At 40.6% G+C, this 26,153-nt stretch overlaps 1 protein-coding gene and 1 non-coding gene across 3 annotated transcripts in view; one reads left to right on the top strand and one right to left on the bottom strand.

Moving 5' to 3' along the window:
* Nucleotides 1–25,260, top strand: part of Anapc1 (anaphase promoting complex subunit 1) — a 96,494-nt gene extending 71,234 nt beyond the window's left edge. For both annotated transcript variants that reach the window (XM_045146906.1, XM_045146907.1), the window contains 13 exons: nucleotides 704–794; nucleotides 894–947; nucleotides 2,006–2,199; nucleotides 4,747–4,833; nucleotides 5,668–5,785; nucleotides 6,938–7,015; nucleotides 7,364–7,431; nucleotides 9,260–9,398; nucleotides 11,405–11,491; nucleotides 14,905–15,000; nucleotides 15,789–15,987; nucleotides 18,589–18,723; nucleotides 24,332–25,260. In XM_045146906.1, the coding sequence (XP_045002841.1) occupies nucleotides 704–794; nucleotides 894–947; nucleotides 2,006–2,199; nucleotides 4,747–4,833; nucleotides 5,668–5,785; nucleotides 6,938–7,015; nucleotides 7,364–7,431; nucleotides 9,260–9,398; nucleotides 11,405–11,491; nucleotides 14,905–15,000; nucleotides 15,789–15,987; nucleotides 18,589–18,723; nucleotides 24,332–24,447 (1,462 nt within the window). In that variant the 3' untranslated portion in view covers nucleotides 24,448–25,260. The remainder of the gene's footprint in view (nucleotides 1–703; nucleotides 795–893; nucleotides 948–2,005; nucleotides 2,200–4,746; nucleotides 4,834–5,667; nucleotides 5,786–6,937; nucleotides 7,016–7,363; nucleotides 7,432–9,259; nucleotides 9,399–11,404; nucleotides 11,492–14,904; nucleotides 15,001–15,788; nucleotides 15,988–18,588; nucleotides 18,724–24,331) is intronic.
* On the bottom strand, nucleotides 20,607–20,713 carry LOC123460415. Its single transcript, XR_006636980.1, has one exon. It is a non-coding gene; the product is annotated as a U6 spliceosomal RNA (small nuclear RNA).
* Nucleotides 25,261–26,153: the final 893 nt, after the last annotated feature.

A 26,153-nucleotide genomic window follows, 5' to 3' on the forward strand; every position in this document is an offset into this window, starting at 1 on the left:
AGATGTCGTCAGTAAGGGTGACATCGTGCTTCTATTGAAAAAATACACTGAAATCTTTTGGCAGGTTAGTTAGGGACATTATTGAGCATTCCCATCCCAGAAGGATAGAAACTCTGGAGAAAAAGAATATTTATTCATTTTTAAATTTTTATTTAAGCTGGTCATGGTGGCACATGCCTTTAATCCCAGCACTTGGGAGGTAGAGGTAGGAGGATTGCCGTGATTTTGAGGCCACCCTGAGACTACATAGTGAATTCCAGGTCAGCCTGGACCAGAGTAAGACTCTACCTTGAAAAAAAAAAACACTAAAAAAGAAAAATTATTTATAAGCATAGGGAAAGAGAAAGAGGGAAGGCAGGAATGGGTACACCAATGTCTGTTGCCACTACACATGGAATCTAGACACATGCGCCACTTTGTGCATCTGGCTTTACGTCGATACTAGGGAATTGAAACCAGACAGCCAGGCTTTGCAAATAAGCATCTTTATCTGCTGAGCTGTTTTCCTAGCCTCAAGAATACGAAATTTCTGTGGGACTAGAGCAATAGCTCAGTGGTTAAAGGTTTGTGTCTGCAAAACCTCCAGCCGGGGTTCTGTTCCCCAGCCACTCATGTAAAGCTGGATGCACATTTGTGCGCGCGCGCGCACACACACACACATGCAAATAAAAACTAAAGCAAATTTCTTGTAATCTTTTTTCAGGCAAGCACATGTCTACATAATTGCAGGAGCCTGCTTATCTCTGGGTTTTCGATTTGCTGGCTCAGAAAACTTATCAGCATTTAATTGTTTGGTAAGAATGCTTCACTCTTTGTTTTCCTTAATTTAATTTTTTGATGTTAAAGCCTTAGGTCTTTTAACTTGATTTTTTTCTGATTTTTATTTTTTTCAGCATAAGTTTGCAAAAGATTTTATGTCTTACTTATCTGCACCTAATGCTTCAGTGGTAAGTCTTTTATGATTCATTTTGGGAATAAAATAAACTAACTTACTTGTATTCCAGATACTTGGTGTTGACAAATACCTCTGCTTTTTGAGTTTTAAACAGGATATTTGACGCACTGACTTGTTTTTTTATTTTAGTTTTAATATATTAATTAGGTAAGAATATGATTATACTTTCATTTTGAATGTGTTTCTAATTCTTGTGACAAGAGAATAAATATAATAGGTATAACATCAGAGGATTGCCATACTCTTTGATCTTTCATGTTATTGAATGCTAGACATTTCCTTTAAAAGCATTGGTACTTGTCAAGGTTCAGTTGCTTTGAGACAGTACTGATCTCATGACTAGAAGACTATAAGATTTCATTTCCTGGGGAAAATTATGCAGACCTATGACCAATATTTAGAATGTGAAAAAATTTAGAATTATCAAAAAGTCTTAAAGTTATTAAGTAAATTTTGGCATATTCATATTTCCTTATACATTGGAGGTAGCAAATTCATGCACAAAAGTTTTTTAGTGTGAAGATTGATTATAATAAGTTATTTAAAGGATTAAGAATACCATGTAGAGCTGGGCATGTTGGCATGTGCCTTTAACCTCAGCACTTGGGAAGTAGAGGTAGGAGGATCACTGTGAGTTCGAGGCCACCCTGAGACTACAGATTGAATTCCAGGTCAGCCTGGGCTAGAGCAAGACCCTACCTCAAACAATAACAACAACAACAAAAAGAATACCATGTGTAATAATACCTCTATTTTATTTATTAAAAAATAAATATATAGGGAAAGTTTCAGGGAGAAAGAAATCCATGGTGTTAATGTCAATTCTTGTTGAGTAATTGGATGACTGCAAGTAATTGTTATTTCCTTCATGAAGATATTGTTAAAATTTTCTACATTAAACTTGTATTTTCTATTAGAGTACATACTTGATTTTACTTAGATGTTTTTGGGCATTATAAGCATTTGTAATCTTCCATTTCTGACTATTTAGTTTGTGTAATAAAGAAATGAAACAGCAGTTACATTGATGCCATCTTTTTGTGTTACCAGACAGGTCCTTACAACCTAGAAACTTGTCTGAGTGTTGTGCTGTTATCTCTTGCTATGGTAATGGCTGGCTCTGGGAACTTAAAGGTGTTGCAGCTTTGTCGGTTCTTGCACATGAAAACAGGTGGTGAAATGAACTATGGTTTTCACTTAGCCCACCACATGGCCCTTGGACTTCTGTTCTTGGGAGGAGGAAGGTAAATGAGTATGGTTTTTTTCCCCCATTGCTAAAATGTGTTCATGAGAAATCTATAATAATCTCTTTTTTTTAATCTTCAAAATATGTTTTTCTGTTCCTGGCCATTTACATTTTTATATAAGTCTTGGAATGCTTCATGGTCCATAGCACATGACTTGATAAAACACTGACTAGAATTTCATTGATGACATATATCAGTTGTTACCTTATTGTCTTCTCTGTGACTGGTGTATTCCTTCATTCACTTCTCTCATTGGTGTATCTAACAATTATACAAGTCATATAGGCTTATTTTTCTCCTTTGAAACTAACCACTGAAACTCAGCTTTCCAGAAGTATAATATAAACAAAGATTATAAGAAAGGTATGCATTTTCCTCTCAACTTCTTTTAAATGTATTTAGAATTAAGAATGGTTAAAGCCAGCATACTTGTTTCCATGTATGCAAGTCCTTGGGTTTGAATTCTTGGCAACACACACATGTACACACAAAATAATAAAGAGCTAACAAGAATAATTACAGTTAAAGGCTGAGTGTGGTGGTGCATGCCTTTAATCTCAGCACATGGGAGGCAGATGTAGGAAGATTGCTGTGAGTTCAAGGCCAGCCTAGGACTGTAGAGTGAGTTCCAGGTCAGCCTAGTCTAGAGTGAGACCCTACCTTGAAAAAACAAAACAAGAAAATTGTTACAGTAATATTAACATGGATTTTTTTTTTAACTTTTGTGATTTTAGAAATTATTTTGCTTCTAAATAACCTCCTAGATGTATTTTATTTATTATTTTTGTTGTTTGTTTCTGTGTTTGTTTGGTTTTGGCTTTTCAAGATAAGGTCTTACTTTAGTCCAGGCTGACCTGGAATTCACTGAAATCATAGTGATCCTCTTCCTTCAGCCTCCTGAGTGCTGGGATTAAAGGCGGCACCACCATTCCCAGCTTACTTTATTGTCTTCATCACATCTTTCATCATTCCACTGGCATGACTGTATATGCTCTTCTATGCTAAATCCATTTTTTCCCTCTCTGTTACTGCCTAGTTAGTGATTTTAAAATTTTTAGATGGTTATATATACTCTGTAACAATGTTTAAGCTTATAGCATAGCCTACACCCTTATTTTTTGATTCCCAAGTTTGTAGCTTTCATATATGATCATACATCTTTGAATTTTGATTTATCAAAATGGCAGAGAAAATGCCAAGGTAGATATAGTTTTTTGAACTTTGGAATCTCTTACTTTATTATCTATGAATAAGTTATTGAGTATTGAATACCAAGTTTTTAAAAAATTCTATTTATTAAAAAGGGAGGAAAGGAGATTTGGGTATGTGCATATGTGAGCATGTATACAAAGCCATATATATTTATGCTGAGTAACTTCAAAAGTTGTTTTATTCAATGTTCTGTCCCATCTATATTTCAAAATATCTATAAGAAAATCTCTAGAACTCTAGACTAACTTGTCTGTTTGCTGTATTACATTTTAGAAACAGTAAAATACTCTAAGGAAAATTGCAAAAGATCCTTCACTAGGAAAATATGGTCTTTTTGAAAAAAGTATAATATTGATAAGGTAAAAATGATTTACATTTAGAGAATAATTGTGCATTCACTGTAACTTTTCTAAGTGTGCTTGGGGGGTGTGCATGCACACGTGTGGAGGCCAGAAGTTGATGTCAGGTGTCTTCTTCAATCTCTCTCCACCATATTCACTCAGGTTAACCAAGTGCTTGCTGACGGAGCTAATCTAGCTAGTCCTGGGGACCCCCTGTGTAACCTCCCACACTGGGATTACAGGAAGACCACCATGGCCACTCAGCCTTTATGTGGGGGCTGAGGATCTGAACTCTGGTCCTCATGCTTGCAATTTATTCACTAAGCAGTCCCTCAGTCTTCACTGTAACTTTTTAAAAAGTAACTTTTTTGATCTTTTTTTTAATTTAGCCCATCATTCTAAAGTAATATTCATGTTTTATCAAAACAGAAGAAAATGTAAGGTACAAAGTAAAAAAGTCTGTACTTTTTGTCCAAAACATTTTGTTAAATTAACATGTGGGTTTGGGGGCGCAGGTGCATCAGGGCCTCTTGGTACTGGGGAATTGAGCCCTGGACCAGTAGGCTTTTGCAAGCAAGTGTCTTTAACTGCTGGGCTATTTCTGCAGCCCAAATTATGTATTTTTTAAAAGTCAGAAACTTGCAGAAGATGGTGGCATACTTTATATATGACTCCTCTTACTTATAATTTCTAGGATTGTTTGTTTCATGGTCCTCACTCCTGTACTGTGTTAGGCTAAAACCTTGCTCATTAATTCTAAGGTTGAAATTGTGGAGTTGAATTTTAACATTAGTGAAATGTTGCTTCTGCTTTAAATAGTTGATTTTGAAATGGGGTAACTGATAAGCAAAATTACACCATGGACACATTCGTGTTTCTCAAGGCATGTTACCAGTCTGCCTGCTGGTATGCTCTACTCTCCTAACTCAAGGATGCCTTAAATATCCACAGGAAAATTAATAGCATCTGTCCCCTCCAAATTTTCCTGCAGGTACTCTTTGAGCACGTCAAACTCTTCCATTGCTGCACTCCTCTGTGCCCTATACCCACACTTCCCAGCTCACAGCACTGACAACCGGTGAGTCTAGTGATTTTTTTTTTTTTACTTCAACATGATTTTTCCTAAATAATCATAGAAGGTAATTGGTTGCATTTTGCTTTCATAGAGCTCTTTCCAAATGGGCATTTCTTTTTTTTTTTTTTTTTTCTGGGTAGGGTCTCACTCTAGCCCAGGCTGACCTGGAATTCACTAGGTAATCTCAGGGTGGCCTTGAACTCACAGTGATCCTCCTCCTACTGCTTCCCGAGTGCTGGAATTAAAGGCATGCACCACCACGCCCGCCATTTCTTTGTTCATCTTCCTAGCTAAACATTTTAAGAAGTTTCTCTTACAAAGTATTAAACCAGGGCTGGGGAGATGGCCCAGAGGTTAAAGATGTTTGCTTACAAAGCCTGCCAACCTCGGTTCATTTCCACAGTACCACATAAAGCTAGCTGCACAATATGACACATGCATGTGGAGTTTGCAGGCACAAGAAGCCCTGGCATACTCTTATTCTGTTTCTCTCTCAATAGCCCTTTCTGTAGTTGTTTTTGGTTTTTTGAGGTACGGTCTCACTCTAGTCCACGCTGACCTGAAATTCACTATTTAGTCTCCAGGTGGACTCGAACTCTCAGTGATTCTCCTACCTCTGCCTCCTGAGTGCTGGGATTAAAGGTGTACGCCACCACGTCCAGCCCTTCATGTAGTTTTAAATTGAATTTACTGTCTTCATTTCTGGTTCCTCTTCATGTGAGGATATTAATTCTCCAGCTTCTGCCCCCTTTCAGCCTGGAAGCAACAGTAAGTTGTTAAACTCATGTCATGCTTTTGTCAGCTCTTGTCACCTCCTCTTTGTCTTTCTGTGTATAGGTATCATCTCCAGGCTCTCCGGCACCTCTATGTTCTAGCTGCAGAACCAAGGCTGCTGGTACCTGTGGATGTAGATACAAACACGCCCTGCTATGCTCTCTTAGAAGTTACTTATAAGGTAACTCTTCCTGTCATTTATTTGCAGTTTTATTAGCACTCCAACTTTGCAGGTCAGATTATTTCAGAATTGTTATCTAGCTGGGCATGGCAGTGCACACCTTAAATTCCAGCACTCTAGAGGCAGAGGTCGGAAGAACACTGTGAGTTTGAGGCCAGCCTGAGACCACATAGTGAGTTCCAGGTCGGCTTGGGCTAGAGCGAGACCCTACCTCGGGGGGGTGGGGGTAAGGGAAAGTTTATCTGGCAAAAAGTGACATGGTGGGTTGAACACTAAGAGATAGAAGCTTCCAGAGTTCCAACCGTCAGGTCACTTAGGCTTATTTATAGTATTTAGATATACTTTTTCATCATCAGCTATTCTTTTGTCCTTAGAGCTTATCGTTTGGAAATACTCCTGGTAGATTTATGTGACTGGTATGTGGCTGAGTTGAAACAATTTTTAGATCTTTTTTTTGGGGGGGGATTTGAAATCACTAAGTCATGTATTTGATGAGAGATCTTTATTTAGATATACAGATTATATGACATATAGCCTTCCTTTAGCAAATTGTGAAATACCTTTTGTATATTTAATTATACATATGTATGTATGTATGTATGTATATAAAATCTTATACCTCTTGACACTTAGGGATATGAAAATGTGGTGACATTGTCATATTCTTTAAGGAACTTGTGCACATTAGGGAACCAGGCATGAATGTAGTGAGAATAGTGCATTAGTGGAGGTATGTGTGTGGAAAGCAGAAAAAGGGAGAATGCCGTGTCCAGCTCTAGAGGTTGGAACAGCTGTCACAGTGGCTACTGGGTTTTGATTTGTTGGCTGAGCAGGCAAGACTACATGTGCAGAAACCAGAGGCTGTGAATGTTCAGCCCTTCAGTACTGTGGCCTGTGAAGGGCAAGTCTCCAAGTGGTGATTCCTGTAAATTAATTTAAGCTTGAGTGTCATGGCTGCAGATGTTGCTCAGTGGTAGAGCACTAGCATACTATGTACACGACTCCTGCGTTCAGTACCCGCCGCTGTGGGGGGAAAATTTGAGATTTTTTTTTTTTGTCATTTAATAGTCTGTTTGCAGACTATGAAGAAGGGAGATAGGTACAATGGAGGTTTCTGTTTTTAATAGTGCCTATGTTTTTACTTTTATAAAGGGCACTCAGTGGTATGAACAAACCAAAGAAGAATTGATGGCGCCAACCCTTCTTCCAGAACTCCATCTTTTAAAGCAGGTAACCTGAGGGTGACTTTGGGAATGCTGTCCAAGGGATCGATTAAAACAGGACAGGCTAGTGTTAAACCTAGCTGCACACAAGCCTCAGTTTTTCTGTGCTTTGTAAAAAACAGCAATTGATGGAATAGTCATGAACTGTAGAGAAAGCTGTATTAGTAGTATCTACTGGTGGTCTGGGTCCCTCCAGAATATGATCTCCATGCCTATTTATTAGGAAAGGAGTGTTAACTGTTACCCTGTAGTCTCTTCCAGTTGAGTTACTAATTCCTCTTAGGAGCATGGGTTTCAGTTGGCCACACTAGCATGATTGGCTTTGGGTTAACTATTTTTACATTTGTTTTGGCAGATTAAAGTCAAAGGCCCAAGATACTGGGAACTGCTGATAGATTTAAGCAAGGGAACACAACACTTGAAGTAAGTATGCTCGGTTTTTCAGCCGTACCTTTGGGAAGTGAGTAGAAGCATACTGGGAGGCAGTATTAAAGGTGGCTATCTAGACTGTTGCCTCTCACTTTTGGATCTCATCCAAGATGGTATGCCAATACGTTTCCTAAAATGTCCTGTATATTTGAAACAGGATTTGAATTAAAATTTAAATGTTTTAATTTGAAAATAAAACTGTAATTACATTTATTCCTTGAGAGACTTAAATTGATGTACCTTCAGGCAGTAATGAAACTTTGTTGATACACTAATGTAAGATTTAGTTTAAGTGTCCATAAAGTGGATTGTTTTCCTTCTAAAAGTTTTTTTTAAAGGTTATACTCTTATGTCCCCTCTCAGCTGCCCCATTCCACTGAGGACCCTACTCAGTGGTGTTACTGGTATTCACTATGGGGTCATGAAGGCCTTGGTTATGCCTCTTAACATTCTTCTTACCCCCTCTTGTGCAGGGTTTCCTAAACCTGGACAGGTATGATGGAAGACTGATTTAGTGTTGAGTTCTCTATGGCCTTTGGATTTCTGCTTTGATCAGTTTTGAGTGGCCATGGTGTTTGTCTCCATTTCCCTGGAGCTGGTTGTCAAGCTAGCAGTGAGAGCACTACCTGTGTCAAAATCTCTACTTCTTTGCAGTGTCTCCTGGATTCCAGCAGATGTGGCAAAGGTCACATGTAGGCAGTGGGTTATCTTGTCATATTGATTGACCTTCGTTCTTCCCAGACTCACAATTTAACATAAAACAGATTCACCAACCAAGAGTAAGAGCAGAAACCTTCCCCCCTTTTTTTTTTTTTTTTTTTGGTTTTTCGAGGTAGGGTCTCACTCTGGTCCAGGCTGACCTGGAATTCACTCTGTCATCTCAGGGTGGCCTTGAACTCACGGTGATCCTCCTACCTCTGCCTCCCGAGTGCTGGGACTAAAGGCGTGCGCCACCATGCCCGGCATCCTTTTTTCATTTGTTTGTTTTTTCAAAGTAGGGTCTCACTCAAGCCTGGGCTGATCTGGAACTCAGTCTGTAGTCCCAGGGTAGCCTTGAACTCACATTGATCCTCTTATTTCTGCCTCCAGAGTGCTGGGATTAAAGGCATGCATCACAATAGCTGGTTGACACCTTCACTTTTTGGGAAAAGGTGGTATTGTATCGTAACTTGCCCCCGAATTTCTTTGATGTGGATCCTATTCTGCCATTTTAACCAGAAGTCCCATCAAAGGAATATATATTTTTTTAAATAACAGCTGGTTTTTGTCAGATATCTTCTGTTGCATGCCTTTGCCAATTTTTTTTTGTTGTTAGAATTGACTTAAGATTATGGTAGGTTTTTAGGTAGAAACTAGTTATATGTAAGTAAGTTTAGTTTAGTGTGAAAGTTTAACAAAGATGTAAATATTTTTAGTTTGGTCCCAGTTAGTATTTTCCCACTCTGATAACTGATTGCTGTCTTTACATTTGCATTATTTGTTTGGTTGCAAACAAATTAATAGATGTTTAATAGTTCCAGTGTCTTAAGCAAAGTGCTGTGGGACATAGGGAATACCAAGAAGTGATAGGTAAAATACTACCTTTCAGGCTTACACTTGAGCAGATAGAATTCATTCACATTTAAACCAGCTAATGACTCTAGATCACAAGAAAGGTGGAGGTGTATTTTATGCTTGCTTGTATGGAATGATTTAATTGTCCACACAGTAAGTAATCATGGTGAAGAATGGTGAAGACTTTACATCCTGTGGTTAACACCATTTGCAGTCAAGACTACCAATAATATCTCAAGTGCAGTGCATCCTTTTTTTTTTTTTTCAGGTCAATTCTTTCCAAAGATGGGGTGTTATATGTCAAGCTCAGGGCGGGCCAGCTCTCCTACAAAGAAGACCCAATGGGGTGGCAGAGTTTGTTGGCACAGACAGTTGCTAATAGGAATTCTGAAGCCCGGGCTTTCAAGGTAAATGTTGACTGGTTCAAACTGAAGGGTGAGAGAAACTGTCCCCATCTGACCAACTTTCTTTTTTATTGCTCCAGATTGTAAAGCCTGATGAACCTTGGATTCCATTTCTTTTGTGAGATAGCCATATGAAAATAGGGACAATCTGTCAGTACTCTATACAAGACTTATATTTAGGGTTAGGAAGATGGTTTTGGAGTTAAAGGTGCTTGTTTACAGAGCCTGGTGGTCCAGGTTTGATTCTCCAGTAGCCATGTAAAGCCAGATACACAGAGTGGCACAGGAGTCTGGAGTTTGTTTGCAGTGGCCAGAGTCCTTGGCATGCCCATTCATATTCATTCTCATTCTTCTCTCTCTCCTAGCAAGTAAAGAGGTAAAAATATTTTTAATGATTATATTTAGTGGCAAAGATATTCACAGTATACTTTAACTCTATAAATAATTTTTGGTTTAATAATTTTACTTAATAGTTCTGAAATCAGGGCTGAAAAGATGGCTTAGCAGCTAAGGCACTTTCCTGAGAAGTCTAAGGATCCAGGTTCAATTCCCCAGAACCTACATAAGCCAGATGCACAAGGTAGCACATGTGTGTGAAATTCATTTGCAATGGCTAAGGGCCCTGGTTGGTGTACCCATTCTCTAAATAAATAAATAAATAAATAAATAAATAAATAAATATAAATAAAAAATAGTTCTCAAATAGTGTTTCATGCTAGCACTTCTTAGTTTATGTGTACATAGGTGTTGGTTCTTTTTATTTCTTTATCAAGGTAGGATCTCATTCTAGCCCAGGCTGACCTGGAATTAGTTTCAAGTTGGCCTCGAACTCATAGCAGTCCTCCCACCTCTGCCTCCCAAGGCATGCTTATTTTAATTCAACATATATTTCATTTTAGTCACTTACTTAACAATGAACCTTTATAGTAGTTAGCAAGATTTGAATCTATAAGTATTTTTCCATGATTTATACTAAAGAATTTTGTGTGACAGCATTTTTAAAATGTTTATGAGATACTTTTGAAAAATATTTGGGCCAAGTTAAATTTTAAGTTAGCAGTATTACTTCTTTTACAAATTAGAGCCTATATGAAAAGTTAATTCAGTTGTAAGGTAAATATCAAGTTTAAATTTTTTTTCAAGGTAGGGTCTCACTTTGGCCCAGGCTGGCCTTGAACTCATGGTATTTGTCCTTTCTGTGACTGTCATTTTGAGTGACTCTCTTTTTTTTTATACATTTTTAAAAAAATTTATTTATTAGGGAGAGGGAAAGAAAGGGAGAGAGAGAGAATGGGCACGCTGGGTCCTCTAGCCACTGGAAATGAACTTCAGATGCATGCTCAACCTTGTGCATCTGGCTTACATGGGATGTGAAGAATCAAACCTGGGTCTTTAAGCTTCACAGGCAAGCAAGCACCTTAACCACTAAGCCTTCTCTCCAGCCCTTAACAACTTTTTTCTTTTTTTAATTTTTTGAGTGGTTCTCTTTTGTTCCATTACTTTCCCAGCAATGGTTTCTATCAAGCCCCCCCCCCCCCCCTTTTTAAGTTTTTCAAGGTAGGGTTTCACTGTAGTCCAGTCTGACCTGGAATTCACTATCTAGTGTCAGGGTGGCCTCAAACTCACAGTGATCTTCCTGACTTTGCCTCCCAAGCGCTGGGATTAAAGACATGTGCCATCACACCTGGCTTTTGTCAATCCTTTTATGTGGACATTTTAGTCTTTTATTTGGAGAAGGGGGAAAGCATTTTGGGGGTGAGTTGTATAAGAAAAAAAGACCTGTTTATTATTGGTATTTTGATAAAGGAGTAGCTCTTCTTAGCTGTGTCCCAGCATCTTGCAGGTCAGCAGAACAGCGTGATGAAGCTGCAGCAGGTCCGTACACTTGGGTTTGTGGGATCGCCATGTGGAGGGAAAGAGGCGGAATTTTATAACTCCATGAGTTATGGTTGGAACTGAAAGGAAAATAGTCTCATAGTCTCACTTATATTGTTGCTTTTCTCTTTTAGCCAGAAACAATCTCAGCCTTTACTTCTGATCCAGCCCTTCTATCATTTGCTGAATATTTCTGCAAGCCATCTGTGAACATGGGTCAGGTAAATATAATTATTTGATTTGCTGAGCTGAATTAGAATAAGAATTTGTCATTTCTTTCTGCACACAACCCAAGACATGGTCATGTCCTCATCTGCTTTTGAAACTGATCAGATGCTTCAGATGTGTTAGCTAGTCTTTACTTGAGTAACATAGATTAGCACATTTTTGTTTTAAATTAATCAGGGAGAGAGAGAAAAGGAGAGAGAGAGTGAAAAAGAGGGGGAGACAATGGGCACACCAGTGCAAACAAACTTCAGACACATATACCACCATGTGCTTCTGGCTTACATGGGCTCTGGGGAATCAAACCTGGGTTATGAGGCTTTGCAAGCAAACATCTTAACCATTAAGCCATCTCTCCAGCCCAGATTAGCACGTTCTGAAACTACTGAATTCAGCAATTTATGTTAATAGGGAAAACAGCTTTAAATTTCTATTTCAAGCTAGTTTTCATGGTGATTATTTCTTGTGTTGATTCTTTTTAAAAAAAAATTTTCTGTTTATTTATTTATTTATTTATTTATTTGAGAGTGACAGAGAGAAAGAGGCAGAGAGAGAGGGGGGGGGAGGGAAGGAGGAGGGAGGGAGGGAGGGAGGGAGAATGGGCATGCCAGGGCCATTAGCCATTGCAAATGAACTCTAGATGCATGCACCCCCTTGTGCATCTAGCTAATGTGGGTCCTGGGGAATCGAGCTTCAAACCCAAGTTCTTAGGCTTCACAGGCAAGCACTTAACTGCTAAGCCACCTCTCCAGCCCTTGTGTTGATTCTTCATTGTTTTCAGTGCTTACCAGCTTAGTGGCTGTTTCCTGGTTATTTAAGCCTTGCACATGTATCTACTATATGCATAGTCTCCTCATACTCATTATTCTCCTTGCCTTGATTTCCCTCCTTCCATCAGTCCCCTTCATCCCTGTGTAGTTTCACTTCGACTTTCATGTCATACACACACAATTCGTTTTAATTTTAATTTATTTATTTTTTTTTTTTCTAAGGTAGGGTCTTATTCTAGCTCAGGCTGACCTGGAGCTCACTCTGTAGACCCAGGCTGCCCTCAAACTCACAACAGGCCTCTTTCCTCTGCCTCACATTAAAAGCATTAAAGGCATGTGCCATCATGCCTGGCCTAATTTTTATTTTTATTCATTCATTTTTAAGCAGAGAGAGAAAGAGGGGAGAGAATGAGAATGAATGAATGAGAATGGGTGCATCAGGCCCTCTTGTCCTTGCAAATGAGCTCCAGATGCACATGCCACTTTGTGAATCTGGCTGTACGTGTATACTGGGGATTGAACCAAGGCTGACAAGCTTTGCAAGCAGCATCTCTAACTGCTGAGCCATTTCTCCAGCCCCTCTTCCCATACACAATTTTATATATCTATATAAAATCTAGAAACTGAACTGGAAGGATGGCTTAGTGGTTAAGGCATTTGCCTGCAAAGCCAAAGGACCCAGGTTCGATTCCCCAGAGCCCACATAAGCCAGAAGCACAAGGTGGCACATGCATCTGGAGTTCTTTGCAGTGGCTAGAGGCCCTGGTGTGCTGATTCTGTGTGTCTGTCTGTCTCTCTCTCACTCTCTCTGACTCTCTCAAATAAATAAATAAAACTTTAAAATACCCTAAAAGAAAATATTAAAATCTAGAAACTATAATTGTGAGAAAACATGGTAATTATTTAATATGATCATCTCCAGTTGCATCCATTTTCTTGCAAGTGACATAACTTTATTTTTATAGCTGAAATAAAATTCTATTTATATATTATTTTGTTATTGATCAACAAATGAGCTCATGAAATGAACAGGACTTTGTCAAAACATGTAATACAAATGGTCAGTAAACACGAAAAAAATGAAAAAAAAAAAGTCCAATGACACAATCAGAGAAGTGGAGACAGGTGAATCACCTGGGAGCTTGCAGGTCACCCTGGTGAATGCAACAGTGAGCAACAAAGAGACCCTGCCTCAAGCAAGTGGGAAGGTGAGGACTGACTGCCAGGGTTGGCTTGTGACCTCCATGCACATGATGTGTAGCACATGTTTGCCCCCACACACGAACACAAAATAAATGTAGAAGAAATAAAACACTCAATGGAAACCAAATATTTATTTATTTATTTTTGGTTTTGAGGTAGGGTCTCACTCTAGCTCAGGCTGTCCTGGAATTCACTATGTATTCTCAGGGTGGCCTCAAACTCGTGATCCTCCTACCTCTGCCTCCCAAGTGCTGGGATTAAAAGTGTGCACTGCCACACGTTTTTTTAAAATAAAAATATTTTAAAAGTTTTCTATGTTGCTACAATCAGAATGACAGAAAACAAGTAGTATTGTAAATATCCCTTGGGTGGGGGGGTCACAGTTATTCTTTTCAGGATTCCAAGGGTGGTTAGTGGTTTGGGTTTAACTTCTGCAGACAGGGAAAAAATGGATGTAGGAATAAGATCATTCAGGATTAAAGCCTGCTGGTTACAATTGAAAATGGTCTTTGGAAAAACTCGCAGCAGCCTGTCTAAGGTGTGATTAGTTGCCACATTATCAAGTAGGATTATCATCGTAAAACCTATCTTACAACGTTATGAAGAATGAGTGAAATAACCTTTCTTATTTGTTGAATCCTCACTATATATGGTACATTCTGTTGAATAATTAACATAATTTTCTCAGTTTATTCTGACCTGGGTTTGTAGATGAGGAAACTGCTACTCAATGATGCCACATGCCAGGTGTATTATGGCTAGTAAGAACTAGGGTATGCATTCAAGGCCAGAAAATTGATAAAGCCTGTGCTTGCCCTTGCCTTCCAAACCCCCCCTCCCCACCTCCTGCCTGGACTAGAATCTGCTGGTCCTTCATACGTGGTCAGGGCTGTGTTGACTCCTGCATCTTTGTTGATAATGTACTGCTGCTTTCATGGATCCATCTCTTCCCTGCTGCCTGAGGCTTGTATTTGTGGTGTCTTATCCACTCATTTTGTCCCAGTTGGATCCACTATCTTTCATAGTACACATTGTCACTTCACTGTTCCTTAATTTTCTTAAAAATTGATGTTTAATATTGCATTGCTGTGATTTTCAAAAAAAATTAACTGTTGTAATGTTCACTGTAGGCCTTCAGAATGAGCCATAGTAGCTGTTATACAATTGATTTTTTAATTATTTGTTTATTAGAGGTGGAGAGAAAGGGGCAGATAGAATGGGCGCACCAGGGCCTCTAGGCACTACAAATGAACTCCAGATGCATTTGCCACCTTGTTCATCTGGCTTACATGGGGAGTAAGAAATCGAACCTGGGTCCTTAGGCTTCACAGCAAGTGCCTTAACCACTAAGCCATCTTTCCAGCCCTATAATTGATTTGTTAATTGATTTTGTCATATCCTTTGATGTGCTACAAAATACTTCTGGCTTTCCACAGAAACAGGAAATTCTGGATCTCTTTTCTTCAATACTCTATGAATGTGTTACTCAGGAGACTCCAGAGATGTTGCCTGCATACATAGCAATGGATCAGGTATGACCAAAAACCTGCTTCATTTCTGATAAGTATGATCCTGTATTTCAAAAACCTTAGTGAACAGTGTGGAGGAGTTCCCTGTGTGCTCTTTTCAGTTTCTTGTTTGCTTTTAGACATCTTAAAAAACAAAACAAAACAAAAATAAACCTTTCTTAGTTGGAAGCTCTAGGTAGATCCAAAAAGATTGGATTTGGTGCTGGCTGGAGTGGGGCTGTCTTCCTCTGTGGAATTCCTTGCTCCCCTTTTTGTTTGTGTGTGTGTGTGTGAAAGATGAGTGGCATTGGGTTTGCACTTGGAGGTTTTTTTTTTTTTTTTGGTTTTTCGAGGTAGGGTCTCACTCTGGTCCAGGTTGACCTGGAATTAACTCTGTAGTCTCAGGGTGGCCTTGAACTCATGGTGATCCTCCTACCTCTGCCTCCCGAGTGCTGGGATTAAAGGCGTGCGCCACCACGCCCGGCAAACTTGGAGATTCTTGATAATGTATTGACATTGTGCTCAGCCTGTGTTTCCCAGAGGTGACTGGCTGTACACCCATTGGATCTTTATTATTCTGAGCTGCTTAGCCAAGAATAAACTCATTGGCCATTTTTGCTTTTATGTGGAGTCTGTCGTGTTTTGATGAAAGGAAGCCATGTACTATGCTAGGGAGAGCTCCTGTGTGGGAATAACTGTGTTTAAATATACCATAGGCCCACAGCATACCCCAGAATACCATACTAAGGAAGAGATGATTGGCATACTTTACCCTATCATTAAATAGACTGCTATTCCTCTTCCCTCTCCAGTCTATAAGAAGTCTTGGAAAAAGAGAAATGTCTGATACATCTGACCTGTGGCAGATAAAGTTGGTGTTAGATTTTTTCAGCTCACGAAGCCATCAGGAACGGCTGCAAAACCACCCTAAGCGAGGGCTCTTCATGAACTCTGAGTTCCTGCCTGTGGTAAAGTGCACTATTGACAACACCTTGGACCAGTGGCTGCAAGGTATGGCAGTCCTGTGCCCTTTGCTGTAGGATACACTTGGTTGAGGCTTTCATATTCTTTTTTATTTTTATTTTTATTTATTTGAGAGCAACAGACAGAGAGAGAAAGAGGCAGATAGAGAGAGAGAGGGAGAATGGGCACGCCAGGGCCTCCAGCCACTGCAAATGAACTCCAGACGTGTGTGCCCCCTTGTGCATCTGGCTAACGTGGGTGTTGGGGAATTGAGCCTCGAACCAGGGTCCTTAGGCTTCACAGGCAAGCGCTTAACCGCTAAGCCATCTCTCCAGCCTGAGGCTTTCATATTCTTCATTGTTTATCCCTGGCAAGCAATTCTGTGTATTGCTAGGATTGCTATAGATGTAATACTTCTGCGGGATAGGTTAGACACTGGTTATGTAGCACTTCAGCTTCTTTTATGAAACTTGCCGATGATATAAATGGCCTTTTAAATACCACTCGGGGTTAGGACCTCATGTTGTTCTAGAATCGGGCATGTTGCTAGTGGCTGTGACTTCTGTTTCTACAGGGTCTGGCCTGTTGCCTACCTGAGGGCAGCAGATACTGATATTTCCTTTTCTTGCCTGTACCGTTTAGCCATTTAGAACTTGTTACATGCTTTTTGGGTGAGTTCTTGTACTAACCCTGAGCCAGTCATTGAGAACCTTGGACATTGTGCCAGTGGTTTTCTGCCTGTAGCAAGCAGTACTGACTTCTGATTACAAGGAATGTCTAAGGTTATTTTTATCTTGGAGAAGTGGTTTTGATGAAGAATGTATGTTACTCTACCTGAAGTTGACTTTCAGGAGTCAACTCCAGGATCATTTCATTACATCTACTAAATTTCTAATAGCAACCTGCCTTTACTAATGCTAGTAATTGAAGTGACAGTCCTGCTTCATTCCTTAAGTTACTAATGATAGGCAGAAGCTAAGGTTTGAATACAATGCAACTAAAAGTTTTCCTGATGATAGACTAGAAAATAAGTTGTGAAAAAGAATCAAATTGTAAAGCAGCTTGTGGAGAGTATATGTGGGAAGCAGCTATGTAAACTGCCTACCAGCTTCCTCCATGTAGCTTTAACTTTTTAAAAATCATTTTAAGTCTCATTCTTTTGGAAATATGTTATCTTATATGCCTCAGTATTTTCTTTTATTCACTGTACTATTTGAATACCCACAGTGTGTGTTAGCTATTGGTGAGAAATATATATTTAAATCTTGGCAGAATCTCTGATTTGCAAATGTCATAGAGTGTGGTAACATAGGCAGTCACTGGCGTATTCCAAACTAGCAGCCTGGACTGTTTGGTTGTTCTTTACAGAACTTGATGATTACAATTTTCCTGACATTTTTTTATTTCTCACTCTCAAAGTTTCTTTTGGGTTCCAATGCCTTGTGTGTCTGTAAAAGGAAGAAGACCTGAATGAACCTGGTTTATGTAATAAGGACAAGCATAAACTCATGCCATGAACTTAAGTACAGAGCTAAGACAGGCTTAGGAGACTTAATTTCAGGGGCTTAAACTCTATTTCTGAGTCTCCATCATTTGTGCTCTGTGTGGTCACTTTATCCCTACTCATGGTAATTGCTTGCCTCAGGATTATCGCAGTGCTCAGAGAAAGGACACAGTTGCCTACAGGAATGCAGGCATAAGTATGGGGAAATTTATTTCCAAGAAGCAAAGATGACATTGAGTGTCTCCTATTTCTACCCTGGACTGTGTCTCATTCATTGTATCAGATACCTTCTTGTTGCTGGAACAAAATACTGAACCAGAAGCAGTTTATGGAAGGAAGAGGGTTTATTTTGGCTTCCAGCTGCAGAAGTCAGAGTCCATCATGGCAGGGGAAGCATGGCAGGAGCCAGAAGCTGACATCACATCATCATATCAGGAGGGAGGAAGGTGATACAGAGAGAGAGAGAGAAAACAGCAAGCAGCAAGTGGGGCTGGACTAAAACCTGGAGGCCCACTACATTGACACACTTCCTCTAGCAATGCTCTACCTCCTAAAGGTTTCACAGCCTTCTTGAACAGCACAACCAAATGAGGATTGAGTATGCAAACACGTGGGCCTCTGGGGGACACTTTGCACTCAAACCACCATGCCCACATTTTTAGTCCCCTCTTCCTTGTAGCAGAGAATGTCTCCACAAAATGGCTTAAATCACTTGCCCTCAGGTGATTACTATGGCGATGGCTCTGAAAGTATGATTTCTGAACTGTAGCACCTCCTGCAACTTGTTCAAATCCAATTTTCCTGACCTAAATCTAGACCTATCAAGAAGATACTCTGGGGGTGAGATCATAAATGGGGTTTGGTTCTGGGCTGAAGGCAGTGCGTTCAAGTCCCTTCAAATGCTACAGGGTAGCGGGCAGTAGACTTGGCATGGAAGTTTGTTAATGTGTTTTGCTTGTTTTTCTAATTGTGTAAAATTGTCTCTTCACAACACTCCAAACTCTGCAATGACAGGCCACGCTTGCCTCTGTACCCAGTATAATACTTCATGACTTGTTGATGGAAAAGTAGTGAAAAATAAGCCATTCCCATGCTGCTCATTCCTTCCTTCGGCTGGTTCAGCTTCTTCTGGGTCTCTCCCACAGCTGGAGGTGACATGTGTGTGCATGCTTATCTGAGTGGGCAGCCTGTGGAGGAGCCTCAGCTCAGCATGCTGGCCTGCTTCCTTGTCTACCACTCTGTTCCAGCGCCACGGCACCTGCCACCTCTGGGATTGGAAGGTAATCACATCTCAGTCTTCTTTTTAGAACCTCTCTTACCAAGCAGTTTCTTAGAAAAGCTTCTAGTGACTTTCTCTGGTGCAGTTTTTATCTTCATTCGTGTTTTGTCATTGTTGAGAAATTGTTCTGAAAATAACCATGTTTATGTATGCGTGTACTTTTACTCATAAAAAAGATGGATTCTAGTCAGGCGTGGTGGTGCATGCCTTTAATCCCAGCACTTGGGAGGCAGAGGTAGGAGGATCACAGTGAATTCAAGGCCACCCTGTGACTACATAGTGAATTCCAAGTCATTGTGGACTAGAGCGAGACCCTACCTCAAAAAAACAAACAAGCAAAAAAGATGGATTCTTATTCACACAGTAAGAAATACTGGTATGCGAAGTAAATTTATATTATTCATCTGTATTAATTTTTTTTTCTTTTTGGTAGTACTGAGGTCTTGAGGTGTGCTGAGCAAATTCTACTAAGCTATATATATTTTCTAAGCTCCATTTGATTTTCTTATTAAAAACTTTTAAATTTCCTAAGTGTTTTAAATCACACACCACTTTAAAGTTATCAAGTACTTAATTTTATGTGTTTGCACTTGTAATGGTATATAAAGTTTAAGGGTTGCTGGGTGTGCTGGCTCACACCTTTAGCTCTAGCAGAAGCAGCTTATGAAAGAAAAGTGCTTGCTTATTGCTTACAGTTTTGAGGGACGTTTTGTCATGCTGGGGGAAGCGCGGCAGGAACAGACAGCTGGGTGAAACATCTTCACCTCAGCATGGAGAAAGTAGAGAGAGCGAGCTCAGTGTGGTAGGCTGGGCTGTGCTGGGCTGGACTATATTACCTTCAGTGATACACTTTTTCCAGTAAGGTTCCACTTTCCAAAGGTCCATAACCTTCTCAAGCAACCCCACCAGCTGGGGATTAAGCATTTAAACACATGAAACTGGAGTGAGGGACATTTTACATTCAAACTGCCACCCTGAGGTAGGAGGATCTCTGAATTCAAGGCCAGCGGCTAGAGTGAGACCCTGCCTCAAACCTACCCCAAAGAAACAATCCATAAATACTGGGTTCTGTCTAATTTTTAGAATGGGAAAACATATACAAAGTTTGTTTTATAAAGTAAATAATAAAATGTGGTGACTTCTCAGCGGCCTTATTTATTTATATGACTGTCAAATAGCTACCCCTGAATTGAGGATAAAAAGTATTTGTGAGTGGGATGAAAGCTGTTTTATGTGATCATTTAAAGTCAGTGATAGTACTGATTTGTTACTGTTTGGGAAACTTCCGAGCAAAATGCATGCACTCTATACAGACTTGTCTTTATTGCTTGTATTAAGCTCCCTCTACCAAATATAAAAGATGGACAAAAAACATTAAATAGCTGTTGGAGCAATTGCTGGATGGCTTGCTTGTGGCCATCTCTGAGAGAAGGGGAGCCCCATGAGGAGAATCTACTCTGGCTTTCCCCATGAAGCAGAAAGCAGCATGTTCCTGAGCTGAGGAGTGAAATCTCAGTTGGGAGGGAGCAGTGGAGGAGGTTTTCTTTTGGGGTCCTTACCTGGGAATGCAACGGCTTCAGATGCAGCAAAAGCTGAGAGGCTAGCGATGTGAGCAGGCGTCTGAGCAGGCGTTTCACCAGCCGCAGAGTGTAAGGAGATGGAAGGTGGTTTCAGGGCTGTGAAGATGAAGGAGCTTTGCTGTGCTAATCTCTCAGCCATTCTTTTGAAATTATACCCAGTCAGGCCCGGTGAGAAGGGGGACATGAAACACCTCAATTGTGGTATTAGCCTGCAAGAGAACAGAGAATGTCTGCTCGTTTTGTAGTTAACTTCCTCAGGAGGTTCTCGAGAAGTCTTTTGCAGAACCTTTGTAATTTTTATTTTTTTCATATGGAACACTTCATGAATTTGCATGTCATCCTTGTGCAGGGGCCATGCTAATCTTCTTGGCATCTTTCCAATTTTAGCATATGTGATGCCAAAGCAAGCACCCTCTGGAAACTTTTTTTTAAATTTTATTTTATTATTTTGGTTTTTCGAGGTAGGGTCTCACTCTAGCTCAGGCTGACATGGAATTCACTATGGAGTCTCAGGGTGGCCCCAAACTCACGGCAGTCCTCCTACCTCTGCTTCCCAAGTGCTGTGATTAAAGGCGTGTACCACCACGCCTGGCTACCCTCTGTAATTTTTTTTATTAATTAATTAATTTATTTGAGAGTGACAGATACAGAGAGAAATATAGAGGGAGAGAGAGAGAATGGGTGCGCCAGGGCTTCCAGCCTCTGCAAACGAACTCCAGACGCGTGCGCTCCCTTGTGCATCTGGCTAACGTGGGACCTGGGGAACCGAGCCTCGAACCGGGGTCCTTAGGTTTCACAGGCAAGCGCTTAACCGCTAAGCCATCTCTCCAGCCCCCTCTGTAATTTTTAATAAACAGTATTTGGTGTGTTTTAATTTTCTAGTTCTGGGGATTAATCAACTCAGAACCTTACACATTTTAGGCACTCTGCTACTCAGCTATGCCCCCAGACCTATTATTTTTGTTAATTTTCTGTGGGCAGATTTTTCGATATGTAATAATGTATCTTTATCATCATCCTCGCTCCTTAACTTCTGTTAATTTTCCTTCCTGTCAGGCAGCCCAGTACTTTGTTTTGAGTTAAAAATTATAAGACATAAGAAAAGCTCCACAGATAATAGAAACAAACCTATATTTGTTCAATATTTTGGAGTTTTTAGACTTGGACTTAAAGTAACTGTGGTAGTCAGGTTCACATTGCTGGCAGAGGTCACCCGACCAAGAGCAGTTTGTGGGAAAAAAGTTTATTTTGACTTATAGACTAGAGGGGAAGCTCCATGATGGCAGGAGAGAACAATGGCATGAGCAGAGGGTGGACATCACCCCCTGGCCCTCATAAGGTGGACAAGAGAAACCGGAGAGTGTACCACACACTGGCAAGGGGAAACTGGCTATAACACCCATAAGCCTGCCCCCAACAATGCACTGCCTCTAGGAGACTTTAATTCCCAAATCCCCATCAGCTGGGAACCTAGCATTCAGAACACCTAAGTTTATGGGGGACACCTGAATCAAACCACCACAGTAACAATAACTAATTTTTTCAATAAAATAAATACCGGGAAAGAGAATTTCACCAGAAACCCAAAACCGTTTGTACAGAAGAGCTCAGTGGAAATCCCAGGACTGAAAAAACCTAACAACTGAACTTGCATGCTGGCTTAGATGGCATATTACACAGTGCTGGGGGAACTGGCAGACCAATGAGGAGAATGTAAATAGTGTGAAGCCCAGAGAACAGGGACAGAAAGCACAGAAGAGAGTGCAAGACACATTAGGACCTCCAGGGTAAAGGTCTCTCCTGCATTCAGCGGTGATCATCAAGGAAGGGGACAAGTAGAATGAGTTGAAGTGATACTTGAGGGTGAGGAATTCTGAAATGGCTGGTGATGGATAGCCCACAGTGGACCCTGAGCAGGTTAACTACAAAAGCACCTAGACTTACTTCCTCATAATATTCAAACTCCTGAAAGTAAAGGGGAAACTTTTAAAGTGTTTGGCTTCCTATTCAAGCCAGGGAAGAGTAACAGAGACCTGCTGTACTCTTCTTTTGAAACTAAAAGTGTACCATACATGAGCTAGTGGCTTTTCAAATACCATATTTCAACCAGTGAAGAACAGTGATTCCATGAGCCATGAGGTAAAATGAGCCCCATGTTTCTCCCTTGCTTTCTTCTCTGGGAGCTTCCATAGTATGGGGAAGGAGAGGGAACCCCCAGAGAGCCTGGAAGACACTCTCAGCTCAGGGAAGGGAGCTGAGCATACAGGGAAAGCAAGAGAGTTAGAGTTTGCAAAGAGGAAAGAGCTGTGCAGAGAGCAGCAGCCATCTGCAGAGGCTTAGTGCCCGTCATCTCAGAGGGGCACTTACTGACCAAGACGTGTGGAGAGGAATTTCCTGGAGGGAAGAGCTGTGCCAGTGACCTCTGTCAATTAGAATAATGCCTGGCTCCACAGTGTCATAACTCTGGGGGCCTTAAGAGGAGGATTTAGTAGGGTCTTGTCTCAGTTTTGGGAATTATTTGACTCTAGACTAATCAGTGTTCTGGTCACCAAATCATAATAAAAGAGGTTCAAATTGCTTTTCCCATAATTTAACTATGTCCTAGGTCCAAGCTTGGTAATTCAGAATTAAAATAATACCTAATACTCAAGGAGGTGAAATTTCATTGTCTGGGACAGAGTAAAACCATAAGGGATTTGGAGATACCAGGAATGTATAGTCTGTGTTGTTGGGGCTGTGGGGGGAGGCAGAAAGCCTAACAAAGCAATAGTTTTAGGTAATGCTGGCCTTTGGTGCCATTGGTCAAGACTCTGTCTGTGAAACCAAATCACCTGGGCAGCTTTTGTAAAAAGTCCCCAGATAATTGTGCCAAACTTTCAGTGAACTACATGTCATCTGATTCCAAGGTTGAGATTTGTTTGTTAGACCAAGGGGTATTAGATCAACTCTTTCTCATTTTCATTTTGGGATTTTTGTTGTTGTTAGTATTTTTAATTTAAAAATATTTTATTTAACTTGAGAGGGACAAAGAATATGAATGGGTGCAAGAGGACCTGTTACCACTGCAAACGAACTCCAGATGCATGTGCCACATTGTGCATCTGATTTATGTGGGTTCTGGGGAGTCAAACCTGGATCCCTAGTCTTTGCAAGCAAGTGCTTTAACCACTAAGCCATCTCTCCAGCCATCTTGGTGTGTGTCTGTTTAAGGACATACTTTGTGTGGCTACATCATTTGTTGGTATCATCTTTTCCCTCCTCCCTGCCCCCATTCCACGTTTGTCCCTTCTCAGTAGGCTAAAGGATCATTGATCAGAAATTAAAGTATTCTTACTGAGAGTGGCAGTGGTGTTTGGGGGTGCTGACCCAGGAACAAATACTGACATGTTCTCTTTCTCCATTTGCTGTTGCAAAATAAAGGATGTTGACATCTTTAAAAAAAAAATTAAAGTATTTTGGGGACATAAATTTTTTTTTAAATTTAATTACTTGAGAGAGAGAGAGAGAGAGAGACCAAACAGCAGAGGGAAGGAGGGAGGAAAGGAGGGAGGGAGGGAGGGGGAGAGAATGGGCACTTCAGGGCATCCAGCCAGTGCAAACACACTCCAGATGCATGAGCCACCTTGTGTATCTGGCTTACGTAGGTCCTGTGTAATCGAACCTGGGTTCTTTGGCTTTTCAGGCAGCCACATTAATTGCTAAGTCATCTCTCCACCCCCCTTGAACCAGTTTTTCAAAATGACTTAGTAGTAATTTACACCTTTGCTAATTATGTTTAAATAATGTACAAACGAATATTAGTGGTTTCACATATTGGTAGCTTCTACAGAAATCACTTTCTGAAGTACAAAATGGGTAAGTCTAAATTTTTAGGGTGAACTGGTAAGTTCATACCTGGGCTGTTGTCATTAGGTAATTGTGTTTAAAGGGAAGAATGACTGTTTCAGCTGTGATTTGTCAGTGTATCCTCAGAAAGAGTTGTGTGGCTGGATTTATTTATAGATGTGAACTTTTGTCTTTTTTCTCTAGGAAGCACAAGCTTCGCTGAACTCCTCTTCAGGTTTAAACAGCTGAAAATGCCAGTGAGAGCCTTGCTAAGACTAGCTCCTTTGCTGCTGGGAAATCCTCAGCCCATGGTTATGTGACCCTGAAACATGACTTCTGCACAAAACCGTGACCAAACAACCGAGTTAAGGGGTGTTTCTCCATTCTACATTGTAACTAGAGGAAAGCAGCTATGCATACTTTGCTGTTTGTATAACCTATGTCTCAGTACTCCTGAAAATCACTGCTGCCAGAGTAACAATAACGGACATAAAAGTCAGTTAAAATTTACTTTTGTAAATAAAGTTTTGGTTGTTTTCAAAACTCTTAGTGATTGCCTCAGTTTTGGAATTCAGAGAATAGTGTGATGGGGTGAATTTTAAAACTTTTGAATTCTAATAGTTCAGGGGAAATGTCTACGCTCAAAAGTATAAGGTTTTAAGAGAAGCCATGTCAAAAAGTTTGACTTTCTGCTGCCAAAATAGAACATTTTATATTTTCTAAGATGTCACAGTTTTCCCTAAAATAAGTGTACACTTCCCATGACAGCATCGACATTCTTGTGGTGTGATTGCTCCAGTGTGATGATTATACTTTAGTAAAGAATATCTTAGCACAAAGTGCTATGGACCGTGTCCTCCCACAATTACATACTAAGCTCTAATCCCACCTTGAGTACATGCGGAGACCGGGCTTTGCAGAGAGCTCAGGGTAAAGGAAGTCACAGGGGTGAGGTCCCATCTTCATAGACTCCTGGGTCATATCAGAGGAGTAGGAGAAACCATTTCTGTGTGCTGTGTGAGAGCACAGAATGTCACTGTCCAGAAGTACCAAGATGCCATCACTGGGAATTTCTTGGCATCTTGGCTTTGGCCTTTACCTTCAAGAGCATTAAATAAATTTCTGATGCTTAAGTCATCTCGTCTTTGCATTTTGTTTTGGCAAGCGGTGCAGTGCTAATACATGAGTCCTGCTCTAAGGAGCTAGAATGAGAACAATTCTACTTGTGTGTGGCCTTCAAAAGTGTATTTAGAAGCCGGGCGTGGTGGCGCACACCTTTAATCCCAGCACTCGGGAGGCAGAGGTAGGAGGATCTCCGAGAGTTCGAGGCCACCCTGAGACTACATAGTGAATTCCAGGTCAGCCTGAGCCAGAGTGAGACCCTACCTCGAAAAACCAAAAAAAAAAAAACCCAAAAGTGTATTTAGAATAAAAGTCTTTTTCTGCCCAAGGCTTATTAGGGTGTCCATAGGTACCCCAGGTTTCTGGACTAGTTGGCCCAGGACAGCCCTCCACAGGCACCTACAGCTTCAGGTCCCCACAGAGGAGGAGGAGCGCCCCCTGCCGTCCAGAGTCTGACCTCTGCCCTCAGCTTCCCTTCAGCCAGTGGCACCATGAGCAAATAGAAACCACAGCTCTTCATTCCCTGACTTCACATCACTGTCTCAAATGGAGCTAATAGAAATGCCTCAATGTAGACTTCTCACAAGGAGCTCACCTCTGGAGAGGACCTTGAAGGCAGGCACCCAGAGGCAGTGTTTGATGCTTGTGGTCTGCTGTCTCCCATCTGTGCCAAAGCAGTTTCTTCCTGAATGTAAGGCAAAATGTGTCTCCCTTCACTGTTAGTTTTACTGTAAGTATAGGTAAAAGAAAAAATCAGTTGGCAGGTGATGAAAATTGCACTGGCATCAAGATTTAACCCAGTATCCAGGGAATTGTTGCTGTGTTCACTCTCAGTGATTAAAGCTGACTTGTGCTTTCCCTGCACACAGCAGGACCTGAGAGACATTAATTAGTTTTTGGTCAT

The sequence above is a fragment of the Jaculus jaculus genome, chromosome 4, assembly GCF_020740685.1.
Source record: "Jaculus jaculus isolate mJacJac1 chromosome 4, mJacJac1.mat.Y.cur, whole genome shotgun sequence".
Lineage (NCBI taxonomy): Eukaryota > Metazoa > Chordata > Mammalia > Rodentia > Dipodidae > Jaculus > Jaculus jaculus.